Source organism: Aotus nancymaae, unplaced genomic scaffold (assembly GCF_030222135.1).
Source record: "Aotus nancymaae isolate 86718 unplaced genomic scaffold, 86718_ANA_hifiasm-v0.15.2.pri h1tg000007l, whole genome shotgun sequence".
NCBI lineage: Eukaryota > Metazoa > Chordata > Mammalia > Primates > Aotidae > Aotus > Aotus nancymaae.
In genome coordinates this window covers 48,564,786-48,578,059 of record NW_026988418.1, presented here as the reverse complement: position 1 = coordinate 48,578,059, position 13,274 = coordinate 48,564,786, and the positions used below count along the sequence as shown (strand labels likewise).

The 13,274-nt window shown below is 39.2% G+C and overlaps 1 protein-coding gene across 1 annotated transcript in view; it reads left to right on the top strand.

Annotated features, from left to right (window-relative positions):
- The window catches only part of COL24A1 (collagen type XXIV alpha 1 chain), a 390,193-nt gene that overhangs the window by 370,819 nt on the left and 6,100 nt on the right, over positions 1-13,274 (top strand). Inside the window, exon 58 of the mRNA XM_064372593.1 lies at positions 5,220-5,329. Coding sequence (XP_064228663.1) covers positions 5,220-5,329 — 110 coding nt within the window. The remainder of the gene's footprint in view (positions 1-5,219; positions 5,330-13,274) is intronic.

Below are 13,274 nucleotides of genomic sequence, written 5' to 3'. Positions count from 1 at the left end.
GCAAAAATTCAAAAAAAAAATTGCAACCTCAGACATAAATGGGTTAAGGTAGAGCCAGCAGTTTTTGCTAATGGATTGGATGTAAGCTTTCAGAGAAATAGAATGGTAAAGGATGACTCTTAAGATTTTGTTTTTGTTTTGTTTTTGCTGTAGAAGGGTGGGATGTTGTTAATAGGAGATGCAATTTTGAAGAAAAGATCAGGAGTTAAGTTTTAGATATATTTAATTTGGGTGTCTCTTAGAAATTCAAGTAAGAATGTCAAGTAAGTAGTTGACTACTCAAGTTAAAGGTCAAGAGGAAGGTCCTAGGTAAGGGTAAAAATTATGAAGTCATTCACATTTAATTGGTATTTAATGTCTTGAGACTGCTTAAGAATACCTAGAGAGTAAGTAAAGGAAAAAGTGAGGTCTAAAAACTGGATCCTAGGATTCTCTAATGTTTAAAGATCAGGAAGGCAAGGGGGAACTAGCAAAGAAAACTAAGAAGAGCTATCACTGAGATAAGAGGAAAACTAGATAAATGTGGTGTCCTGAAAATCAAGCAAAGAAAATATTTGCCAATGGAGGAAGGAGGGAATCAACCAGGTCAATGTTAAGTAAAACGAAGACTTAGAAAGATTACTGAATTTAGCAATGCAGACATCAGTGAGGACCTTCATCAAGAGCAGTTTAGAGGAATGGTAGTCGTTAAAACCTAATCAGATTGTAAGAAGAAAGGATAATGCTAGGAACTTTTCATTCCCAGTAATAAAGCAGGTAATTCATATTACCTGGCTAAATTAATTCTTTAAGTTAAAAGCATAAAATAAACAAACAGCAATAAACTTTCAAACTAAGACTTTAAAGGAGACAGCAGAAAGTGAACCCAACACTTGGAGTTACTTTTGCCCTCGGTGTGTTGAGAAGCTTGGTGACTTCATGGAGGGAGGGGTCAAAAGTTAGAATCTGTAGCCCACAAAAGGTGAGGACTTAGGCTTCCAAAGGCCTTTATTCTAGTAGAAAACTGGAAGAATATGAACATTTATGCAGACTGCAGCTTTGCTTCACATCATCTGGATAGCTCAGAAAATCCCGAACTTTGAACTTGTATTAAAATGGTTCCAAACTGTTGGCACCCATACATAGCTGTCAGAAACAAAAATCTTCTATAAAAGATAACATTATTCTGGGACTCAAATTATTTCCACAAATAATTTCAAAAATGCAGTGCCCAGCACACAATCGATGACAACCAAACACACAAGTTGATAAAACACCATTAATGAGAACTGATAGAAACAGCAGACAATGAAAGCAGACTCAAAAGAGAGGATAAAAGAAGTAGAATTTAAATCTACAAGTATAATGAACAAGGTAAGTCTCTATAGGAACGCAGTTTATTCACTATAATAAGAGAGAAAGCAGGCCAGGTGTAGTGGTTCCTGCCTGTAATCCCAACACTTTGGGAGACTGAGGTGAATGGATCACTTGAGGCCAAGAGTTCGAGACCAGCCAGGCCAACGTGGCAAAACCCCATCTCTACATACAAAAATTGCCAGGCATGATGGAATGTGCCTGTGGTCCCAGCTCCCCAGGAGGTTAAGGTGGGAGGATCTCCTGAGCCTGTGGGGGTCGGAGGTTGCAATGAGCTGAGATCATGCCACTGCACTCCAGCCTGGGCAACAGATCAAGAGCAAAATTCCTATTTAAAAAGAGAGAGAGAGAAAGAGAGAGAATAGAATATATGTGTACAAACACAGACAGGTGAGTAGATAGGATAGTGGGGGCTCATATAAGTTATGTAAGTTTTCTTCAGATTCCTTCAGTTGTCTCAGTGAAATTGGAAGGTTATCAGTTGAGGATAAGAATGAAGGAATAGGTATAAGATAGTTAACTATCTTAGTGATAGATAGATGCTTTAGAGACACATTTGAATTTGAAGTGAAGCCCATCCCAACAGTTGTGTTTTTCTCCTACCACTTTTTTTTCTGTGCAGGTATAGGCACAGGGTAAGGGAGAAACTTATGTAGGGTTGAGGATTTATAAGACAAGTAGAATGAAATGAGGCAGGGCAAGAGTGTTAAGGAAGTTTATAAGGACATAACTATAGTAAGGAACTGTGGGTTTTTAAGCTGGGTAAGAAGGGAAGTGAACATATGATCATGAGAGGCAATGAAAAAGTGATAGTAGGTCCTGATGAAACTGAAGAATTATCAGAGTTAGGACACTAGAGGGAATGAACTGGAAAGAGAAGAGAAATGAAATTATGGAGGAGATGCAGTTGGTAATAACAAAAGCTAGGATATGGCCTTGGAAGTTAATGGTTAAAATAAGGTATGAGGGTAGGGGAAGGGTACAAGATCATTGGTAGAAAAGTAAGAGGGTTGGGAGGATACAATTCAAGGAACTGAGAGGCCAACATATTGAAAGCATCATCTGTGTGGATTTAAAATCACCAAGAAGTAGGTCATAAATAAATTTTCTGAAAGTGATAGTAAGCTAAAATCGTCAAAGAAAAATTGTAGATGATTACACCAGGAGGGAGTAATGAGTGATGTAATGTGATTATAGTGATTTCAACATGGAGTGTTTTTAGGGAGAAAGTGGAAAGAATGGTCTGGAAGTAGCAACGAAGAGCAAGAAAGATGTCTTCCCACCTTCAGGCACAACCCTGTAGAGGCTACAAGAGAAGCAGTGTCCTCAGGGAAGAGCTAGATTTGAGTCAGAACATTTAGGCTCACAAAAGACATATCATGGTATAGGAGTTTAATTGTAGCTCAGCATACCTTGAAAGAAATTACGGAGCCTCTTCCAGTTCATCATTATAGAACTCAGCACCTGAATTCAAAGCATTTTACCCCATATAACAATAAAAATGTGCTTGATGGAAAACCTTTCATAAAGAATTTTTTATTATTAGCTCATGTAGTAGTGGGATAGTATCTCTTGGAAGAGAAGAGAAGGTGAAAGAAGATACATGTTTACTCCATTAGGTGAGACTGGAAGCCCAAATGAGATTCTGATGAAAAATTCAGCTGCACTTTCTACCAACTACAAAATATTCAAAATTCTGAAGAAAAAGGACTAGGAATGGTGGACCTCCTTCACCCCTTTCTTCTAATATTTCAATATATCAGTCATTCTCTAGATGTGATCCCTGGACCAGAATTAGATACTGTTAGAAATGCAGATTCTTAAGCCCCACCCCAGACTTACAAAATCAGCAACTCTCAGGGGTATGGACCAGCTGTGTGTGTTTTCGTGATGGTTGATGCACACTAAAGTTTGAACACCGCTGCAACTGAGGACCATTTCTACCCTTTGAGCTACGAATTCAGCAAGTAAGAATTTTGAAGGATTAGTAGAATAGTTAAGGGGAGAATTTTTTTTTATCATACTTTAAGTTCTGGGGTACATGTGCAGAACGTGCAGGTTTGTTACATAGTTATACACATGCCATGGTGGTTTGCTGCATCCATCACCCCGTCATCTACATTAGATATTTCTCCCAATGCTATTCCTCCCCTAGCCCCCTGTTCCCCAACAGGCCCCAGTGAGTGATGTCCCCCTCCCTGTGTCCATGTGTTCTTATTGTTGAACTCCCACTTGTGAGTGAGAACATGTGGTGTTTGGTTTTCTGTTCTTGTGTTAGTTTGCTGAGAATGATGGTTTCCAGCTTCATCCATGTCCCTGCAAAGGACACGAACTCATCCTTTTTTGTAACTGCATAGTATTCCATGGTATATATGTGCCACATTTTCTTTATCTAGTCTCTCATTGATGGGCATTTGGGTTGGTTCTAAGTCTTTGCTGTTGTGAACAGTGCTACAGTAAATATATGTGTGCATGTGTCTTTATAACAGAATGATTTATAATCCTTTGGGTATATACCCAGTAATGGGATTGCTGGGTCAAATGGTATTTCTAGTTCTAGATCCTTGAGGAATTGCCACCCTATCTTCCACAATGGCTGAACTAATTTACACTCAAGGGGAGAATATTTGAGGATGTTTTGGAAGTTAGAGGAAGCTCAGGATAAGCTAGAGGAATCTTTGCTATGGAGTAAAAATAGAATTAACAAAGACTTCTACCTACTGTAGAAAATGACATTTGACAAAAACTGTTGAGTTTTCTTGCTTTTTTTAATGCAGGAAAACAGGGCTGCCTTATTCAAAAATTTCTGTCATTTGTATTTGGAATAAGATGCTATTTTAATATTCTCAGTCTATTAGTATGGAATTAAGATGCTAGCCTATTGCCTTTCAGTCTGAGTATTTTCTGTTGTCTGAGTTTAGGCCCAGTTTTATTCTCCTGGGCACTCAGTGGAAGCAAAGACTGGTAGACTTTCACTACCTATAGGGACTTCAGTTTTTCCCACTGAATGATAGAGTGGGAAAATCTGAAAGAGTACAAAAATGATAAATATTTAAATATATGTTTTTCTTTTTGAAAACAAAACTGTTTTCTTTTTTTTGTTTTACTTATCAGTATTATACATAAAGATATATTTTTCCTTCAAGAGATCAAAGTTGTTTCCATTTTAAAACAAAATGTTCATTTTAAACTCTGTAATGATGTATAACAGAAATATACAATATACTGCATTAACTTCAACTTTTCTATTAACTATGTAACAATTCACTTTTAGTTGCTGAGCACATCTTATTTGTAGAATGAAGCAATCGATTCAGCTATTCTATCATTTTGATTAAAATTATGAAATACCCTTAAACTGATAGTTATGTGAAAAATACAGCGTTTTTATTGTCAATTTTACATAACACTTGCAGCATCTATTCATTCACTAAATGTAAAAATATTTATAATCTTCTAAGTTTTTAACAGGTAATACTGTGATGATATGTATTTGAAATATCATGATAATTTATAAGGATGTGGTTGGATACAGTGACACATGCCTGTAATACCAGCACTTTGGGAGGTCAAGGCAGGCAGATCACTTGAGGTCAGGAGTTCAAAGCCAGCCTGACCAACATGGTGAAATCCCATCTCTGTTAAAAATACAAAAATTAGCCAGGCATGGTGGCACATGCCTATAATCCCAGCTACTTGGGAGGTTGAGGTATGAGAATCACTTTAACTCTGGAGGCCGAGATTACAGTGATCCAAGATCATGCCACTGCACTCCAGCCTGGGTGACAGAGTGAGATTCTCCTTCAAAATTAAAATTATAAGGAGTGTGGCATTTAATAACTTTATGTTTCACTCTAAATTAATAGGAAAATACTGGATTGATCCAAATCTTGGCTGTCCTTCAGATGCCATTGAGGTTTTCTGCAATTTCAGTGCTGGTGGCCAGACATGCTTACCTCCTGTTTCTGTAACAAAGGTATGTTACTGAATTTTAGAACGTATGTTGTTATGTTGCACAGTATCAGTGAAAATTATTTTAAAATTCTATCACTTTAAATTATTATGAATTTTAAGAATGAAAGCAAAGATTATCATGTATGACAAATAAAGTGTTATTTTTTTTAAATAGTCACAGTAAATCTTTATACTTTGTATCTTTTTATGATTTGGCTTAGTTTGGCTTACTCTACTGATTATGTTTTTTTAATTCCTTTAAAGATTGTGCAACATATGCTATGTTTTTATGCATACACACATATTAGGAATTTCCTAAACAGCTGTAGTGTTTGTAACCAGTAATCCATTTCCTGAAGTTTTGCTGAAAATTATATTGTCATCATTAAAAAAATTTTGCTACAAATCTTGCCATTTATGGCTTTTAGGCACACAATAACCATTTTTTTTTTTTTATTGCATTTTAGGTTTTGGGGTTTAGGTTTTGGGGTACATGTGAAAATCATGCAAGGTTGTTGCATAGGTGCATAGTGGCAGTGTGATTTGCTGCCTTCCTCCCCTTCACCTATATCTGGCATTTCTCCCCATGCTATCCCTCCCCAACTCCCCACCCCCCATCCCCCCCACTCCACCCCAACAGACCCCAGTGTATAGTGCTCCCCTCCCTGTATCCATGTATTCTCATTGTTCAACACCCGCCTATGAGTGAGAACATGTGGTGTTTGATTTTGTGTTCTTGTGTCAGTTTGCTGAGAATGATGGTTTCCAGGTTCATCCATGTCCCAACAAAGGACGCAAACTCATTGTTTTTGATGGCTGCATAATATTCCATGGTGTATATGTGCCACATTTTTCCTGTCCAGTCTATCATTGATGGGCATTTGGGTTGGTTCCAGGTCTTTGCTATTGTAAACTGTGCTGCAATGAACTTTCGTGTGCATGTGTCCTTATAGTAGAACGATTTATAATCCTTTGGATATATACCCAGTAATGGGATTGCTGGGTCAAATGGAATTTCTATTTCTAGGTCCTTGAGGAATCGCCACACTGTCTTCCACAATGGTTGAACTAATTTACACTCCCACCAACAGTGTAAAAGTGTTCCTATTTCTCCACATCCTCTCCAGCATCTGTTGTCTCCAGATTTTTTAATGACCGCCATTCTAACTGGCGTGAGATGGTATCTCAATGTAGTTTTGATTTGCATTTCCCTAATAACCAGTGATGATGAGCATTTTTTCATATGCTTGTTGACCTCGTGTATGTCTTCTTTTGTAAAGTACCTGTTCACATCCTTCGCCCATTTTTGAATGGCCTTGTTCGTTATTTTCTTGTAAATCTGTTTTAGCTCGTTGTAAATTCTGGATATCAGCCCTTTGTCTGACGGGTAGGCTGCAAAAATTTTTTCCCATTCTGTTGGTTGCCAATTCACTCTATTGACTGTTTCTTTCGCTGTGCAGAAGCTGTGGAGTTTGATCAGGTCCCATTTGTCTATTTTGGCTTTTGTTGCCAATGCTTTTGGTGTTTTGGTCATAAAGTCCTTACCTACGCCTATGTCCTGAATGGTTTTGCCTAGGTTTTCTTCTAGGGTTTTTATGGTGTTAGGTCTTATGTTTAAGTCTTTAATCCATCTGGAGTTAATTTTAGTGTAAGGTGTCAGGAAGGGGTCGAGTTTCTGCTTTTTGTATATGGCTAGCCAGTTTTCCCAACACCACTTATTGAACAGGGATTCCTTTCCCCATTGCTTGTTTTTGTCGGGTTTGTCAAAGATCAGGTGGTTGTAGATATGTTGTGTCGCCTCTGACACCTCTGTTCTGTTCCATTGGTCTATATCTCTGTTTTGGTACCAGTACCATGCTGTTTTGATTACTGTAGCCTTGTAGTAGAGTTTGATGTCCGGTAGTGTGATGCCTCCTGCTTTGTTCTTTTTGCTTAGAATTGACTTGGCTATGTGGGCTCCCTTTTGGTTCCATATGAAGTTTAAGGTGGATTTTTCCAGTTCTGTGAAGAAGGTCATTGGTAGCTTGATGGGGATAGCATTGAACCTATAAATTACTTTGGGCATTATGGCCATTTTCACAATATTGATTCTTCCTAATCATGAACATGGAATGTTTCTCCATCTGTTTGTGTCCTCTCTTATTTCGTTGAGCAGTGGTTTGTAGTTCTCCTTGAAGAGGTCCTTTACGTTCCTTGTTAGTTGTATTCCTAGGTATTTTATTCTCTTTGTAGCAATTGTGAATGGCAGTTCATTCTTGATGTGGCTCTCTTTAAGTCTGTTATTGGTGTATAGGAATGCTTGTGATTTTTGCACATTGATTTTGTATCCTGAGACTTTGCTGAAGTTGCTTATTAGTTTCAGGAGATTTTGGGCTGAGATGATGGGGTCTTCTAGATATACAATCATGTCGTCTGCAAATAGAGACAATTTGACTTCCTCCTTTCCTAATTGAATACCCTTTATTTCCTTTTCTTGCCTGATTGCTCTGGCTAGAACTTCCAGTACTATATTGAATAGGAGTGGTGAGAGAGGGCATCCTTGTCTAGTGCCAGATCTCAAAGGGAGTGCTTCCAGTTTTTGCCCATTCAGTATGATACTGGCTGTTGGTTTGTCGTAAATAGCTTTTATTATTTTGAGATACGTTCCATCGATACCTAGTTTATTGAGAGTTTTTAGCATAAAGGGCTGTTGAATTTTGTCGAAGGCCTTCTCTGCATCAATTGAGATAATCATGTGGTTTTTGTCTTTGGTTCTGTTTATGTGGTGAATTACATTTATAGACTTGCGTATATTGAACCATCCTTGCATCCCCGGGATGAATCCTACTTGATCATGGTGGATAAGCTTTTTGATGTGCTGTTGCAATCGGCTTGCCAGTATTTTATTGAAGATTTTTGCATCTATGTTCATCATGGATATTGGCCTGTAGTTTTCTTTTCTTGTTGAGTCTCTGCCGGGTTTTAGTATTAGGATGATGTTGGTCTCATAAAATGATTTGGGAAGGATTCCCTCTTTTTGGATTATTTGGAATAGTTTCAGTAGGAATGGTACCAGTTCCTCTTTGTATGTCTGGTAGAATTCGGCTGTGAACCCATCTGGACCTGGGCTTTTTTTGGGTGGTAGGCTCTTAATTGCTGCCTCGACTTCAGACCTTGTTATTGGTCTATTCAGGGTTTCGACTTCTTCCTGGTTTAGGCTTGAGAGGAGGCAACTGTCCAGGAATTTATCCATTTCTTTCAGGTTTTCTAGTTTATGTGCATAGAGTTGCTTGTAATAATCTCTGATGATGGTTTGAATTTCTGTGGAATCTGTGGTGATATCCCCTTTATCATTTTTTATTGCATCTATTTGGTTATTCTCTCTTTTCTTTTTTATTAGTCTGGCTAGTGGTCTGTCTATTTTGTTGATCTTTTCAAAAAACCAGCTCCTGGATTTATTGATTTTTTGTAGGGTTTTTCGTGTCTCTATCTCCTTCAATTCTGCTTTGATCTTAGTTATTTCTTGTCTTCTGCTAGGTTTTGAGTTTTTTTGATCTTGCTCCTCTAGCTCTTTCAATTTTGATGATAGGGTGTCTATTTTAGATCTCTCCTTTCTTCTCATGTGGGCACTTATTGCTATATATTTTCCTCTAGAGACTGCTTTAAATGTGTCCCAGAGATTCTGGTATGTGGTGTCTTCGTTCTCGTTGGTTTCGAAGAACATCTTTATTTCTGCCTTCATTTCAGTGTTTATCCAGTCTACATTCAGGAGAAAGTTGTTCATTTTCCATGAAGCTGTGTGGTTCTGGGTTAGTTTCTGAATTCTGAGTTCTAACTTGATTGCACTGTGGTCTGAGAGACTGTTTGTTATGGTTTCCGTTCTTTTGCATTTGCTGAGGAGTGATTTACTTCCAATTATGTGGTCAATTTTAGAGTAGGTGTGATGTGGTGCTGAGAAGAATGTATATTCTGTGGATTTGGGGTGGAGAGTTCTGTAAATGTCTATTAGGTTTGCTTGTTCCAGGTCCGAGTTCAAGTCCTGGATATCCTTGTTAATTTTCTGTCTCATTGATCTGTCTAATATTGACAATGGGGTGTTGAAGTCTCCCACTATTATTGTGTGGGAGTCTAGGTCTCTTTGTAATTCTTTAAGAACTTTTCTTATGTATTTGGGTGCTCCTCTATTAGGTGCATATATATTTAGGATCGTTAGCTTTTCTTGTTGTATTGATCCCTTTACCATTATGTAATGTCCTTCTTTGTCTCTTTTGATCTTTGTTGCTTTAAAGTCTATTTTATCAGAGATGAGAATTGCAACTCCTGCTTTTTTTTTCTCTCCGTTTGCTTGGTAAATCTTCCTCCATCCCTTTATTGTGAGTCTTTGTGTATCCTTGCATGTGAGGTGGGTTTCCTGGATACAGCACACTGATGGGTTTTGGCTTTTTATCCAATTTGCCAGTCTGTGTCTTTTGATTGGGGCATTTAGTCCGTTTACATTTAGGGTTAATATTGTTATGTGTGAATTTGATCCTGTCATTTTGATGCTAGCTGGCTGTTTTGCCTATTGGTTGATGCAGATTCTTCATTGCATTGATGCTCTTTACCATTTCGTGTGTTTTTGGAGTGGCTGGTTCTAGTTGTTCTTTTCTATGTGTAGTGCCTCCTTCAGGAGCTCTTGTAAAGCTGGTCTGGTGGTGATGAAATCTCTGAGTTCTTGCTTGTTCACAAAGGATTTTATTTTTCCTTCACTTATGAAGCTTAGTTTGGCTGGATATGAAATTCTGGGTTGAATGTTCTTTTCTTTAAGGATGTTGAATATCGGCCCCCACTCTCTTCTGGCCTGTAGAGTTTTCTGCTGAGAGATCTGCTGTGAGTCTGATGGGCTTCCCTTTGTGGGTAACCCGACCTTTCTCTCTGGCTGCCCTTAGTATTTTCTCCTTCATTTCAAACCTGGTGAATCTGATGATTATGTGCCTTGGTGTTGCTCTTCTAGGGGAATATCTTTGTGGTGTTCTCTGTATTTCCTGAACTTGAATATTGGCCTGCCTTGCTAGGTTGGGGAAGTTTTCCTGGATAATATCCTGAAGAGTATTTTCCAGCTTGGATGCATTCTCTTCGTCACATTCAGGTACCCCTATCAAACGTAGATTAGGTCTTTTCACATAGTCCCATATTTCTTGTTGGCTTTGTTCATTCCTTTTTACCCTGTTTTCTCTAATTTTGCCTTCTCGTTTTATTTCATTGAGTTGATCTTCGACTTCTGATATCCTTTCTTCTGCTTGGTCAATTCGGCTGTTGAAACTTGTGCATGCTTCACGAAGTTCTCATGTTGTGTTTTTCAGCTCCATCAATTCACTCATATTCCTCTCTAAGTTGTCCATTCTCGTTAGCATTTCGTCAAGTCTTTTTTCAAGGTTCTTAGTTTCTTTGCATTGGGTTAGAACATGTTCTTTTAGCTCACGAAAGTTTCTTATTATCTACTTTCTGAAAGCTGATTCTGTCATTTCATCACACTCATTCTCCGTCCAGTCTTGTTCCCTTGCTGGTGGGGAGTTGTGCTCCCTTGTAGGAGGAGAAGTGTTCTGATTTTGGGTGTTTTCATCCTTTTTGCGCTGGTTTCTTCCCATCTTTGTGGATTTATCCGCCTATCGACTTTGTAGTTGCTGTCTTTCTGATTTTGGTAATTTTAAGTCTGCAGCAGCAGAACTCATAAACCCCCTTTTTCTTCCCTCCTGGTGTTCTGTCCCAGAGATTTAGGGCTTTATGATTTTCCGCTGTCTTGTTGTTGCTTTCCCTGCCCACAAGGTGGCAGCCTAGTCGCACTCAGCCTGCAGAGGCTTCGCTGAGCTGTTGTGGGCTCCGCCCGGCTTCCTTGTGAACTTCCCTGCAGTCCTGTTTATATGGGTGTAGTTAGGACTGCTTCCGCTATGTTGGCCTGCCCCTGTAGTGACGGAGTCTCTGTAGTGGCAGGTTACCTTGGTTACGGCAAATTGCCCTGGGAACTGCAGGGTGTGTCCTAATGGAGGACGCCCCTCCCCCACAGAGCTGGACCGACCCGGGTTCAGTTGTGTTTCTTGTGGCGCTTTCTTTGCCCTGGAATCTCCTGGCTTGACTCCCTGTTTCAGCTCCCCTTGCTGGCTTACCGGGAACTCGGTCTCACTCTGCAGGGGGAGCCACTGCCCCTGACTCAGGGTGCAGGCCGAGCGGCTGGGCCAGTCAAACCAGCTGCACTGGCGACCCGTGGGGCTCTTCCGCCTGTGAATCTCCTGGTCTGTGGGCAGTAAAAATCTGCTGCCAAGTGAGCCGTTGAGTCAGCTGAAGCGGCGGCTCTGAGATTCGTGGCACGTTTTTGCCCAGGGAATCTCCTGGCTTGACTCCCTGTTTCAGCTCCCCTTGCTGGCTTACAGGGGACTCTGTCGCACTCACTCTGCAGAAGGAGCCGCTGCTCCCTGCCTCAGGGTGCAGGCCTAGCAGCCGCGCTGCTCAAGCCAGCAGCACTGGCAACCTGTGGTGCTCTTCCCCCTGTGGATCTCCTGGTCTGTGGGCAGTAAAAATCCTTCTGGAAATGTGGCGTCCACTCACCCTCTGCGCTTTGTCTCGGAGCTGCAATCGCGAGTTCCTCCTAATCGGCCATCTTGGATCTCTCTCACAATAACCTTTCTTAAACATCCACAGAATACTACTAAAAACTTCCTTCATGAATAATTTTATAAACCAAATGTTTAGAATGAATGCCTCTTAGTTTGTTTAACTAACATACATTATAACACTGGTAGATATAATAAGTACTTATAAAACTTAAATCCTAGCTGTACCTATAACATATATTGAAATCAAAACTGTGTTTCTTTCTTTTTCTGATTAAACCAGCTTGATATATGATCAAGAGTTTCTCATTAACAAAGAACTGATACATGTGCCTATTGTGTGTTTTGTTCATGAGAAAAAGACAGTAGATAAAATTCAGTCTCTTTAGCTGTTTGTTATTGAACTGCCCTCTCCTCCTAAAACACCTCTCTTCATTAACCAGGGCATTCCATCGATTTATCTTAAGAGGCGTTCATCATTATTACCCCTGAAATAGAAGAGGGAAGGATTCTTCTATTCCTAGGGAATCCATGAACCTCTAATAAAGAGCAGAATGATAGTCCTATTTCCAAAATATCCCCATAATCATCCTCATTCCAGTGGAAGTTGGCCCAGGATTATCATAGAAGATGGGGCTGTGTGAGCTGTGCAAAGGAAATAGGAGGAGTGGGAAAGCGGCACTCTAGTTCTTTCCACAACTGAATCACATCTCCCATTTATTCGATTCATAAACTCAACACCAGGAAGACAAGAGAAATGCTGGGGTGAACATAGACTTGGAATCAGGGACTGGGGTTCTAATCTCTATTCCTCTATTAACCTAGGGAATAAAACTGTGATCTGCCAGAGGGCCTGCTCTGTGCCAGGCACAATGCTAGGTAAATTACATTTGTCATTTTTAATCCTCATAACAACCATGCCAGATTGATGTTATACCTCACTTTACTGACAGGGAAACTAAGGATCAGAAAGCTTAAATATTTTTGCAAGTTTCTGATTCTGATCTGTAAAATGAAGGAATTGGATTACTTAAATTCTAATGTTCCTTATTATCTTTCCATGTGTATTCCTTTCCTCTCATTTTGATTTTTTTTCTTTCTGTTTTTCTTTTTGTTGTTATTTTTTTCTTCTACATTACCTCATAATTGATATTTTTCTAACTTTATGCTTGGAAATTAGTATAAATTTCTCAGCGGGAACCATTTCTGTTCACTTACATTATGATCATATCCCTCTTTGAATAATGCTAAAATAATAATAGTAATGTCTAGAGTTGTAGGAAAATCTGCCTTCTGTTTAAGCCTAGGAAACCTGCAGTCAGTCTTCTGAAGTCTGATATTGTCCTATATTGTTCACTGTATTAGTTAATACTTGTTTATGCATTCATTCATTCAATAAAT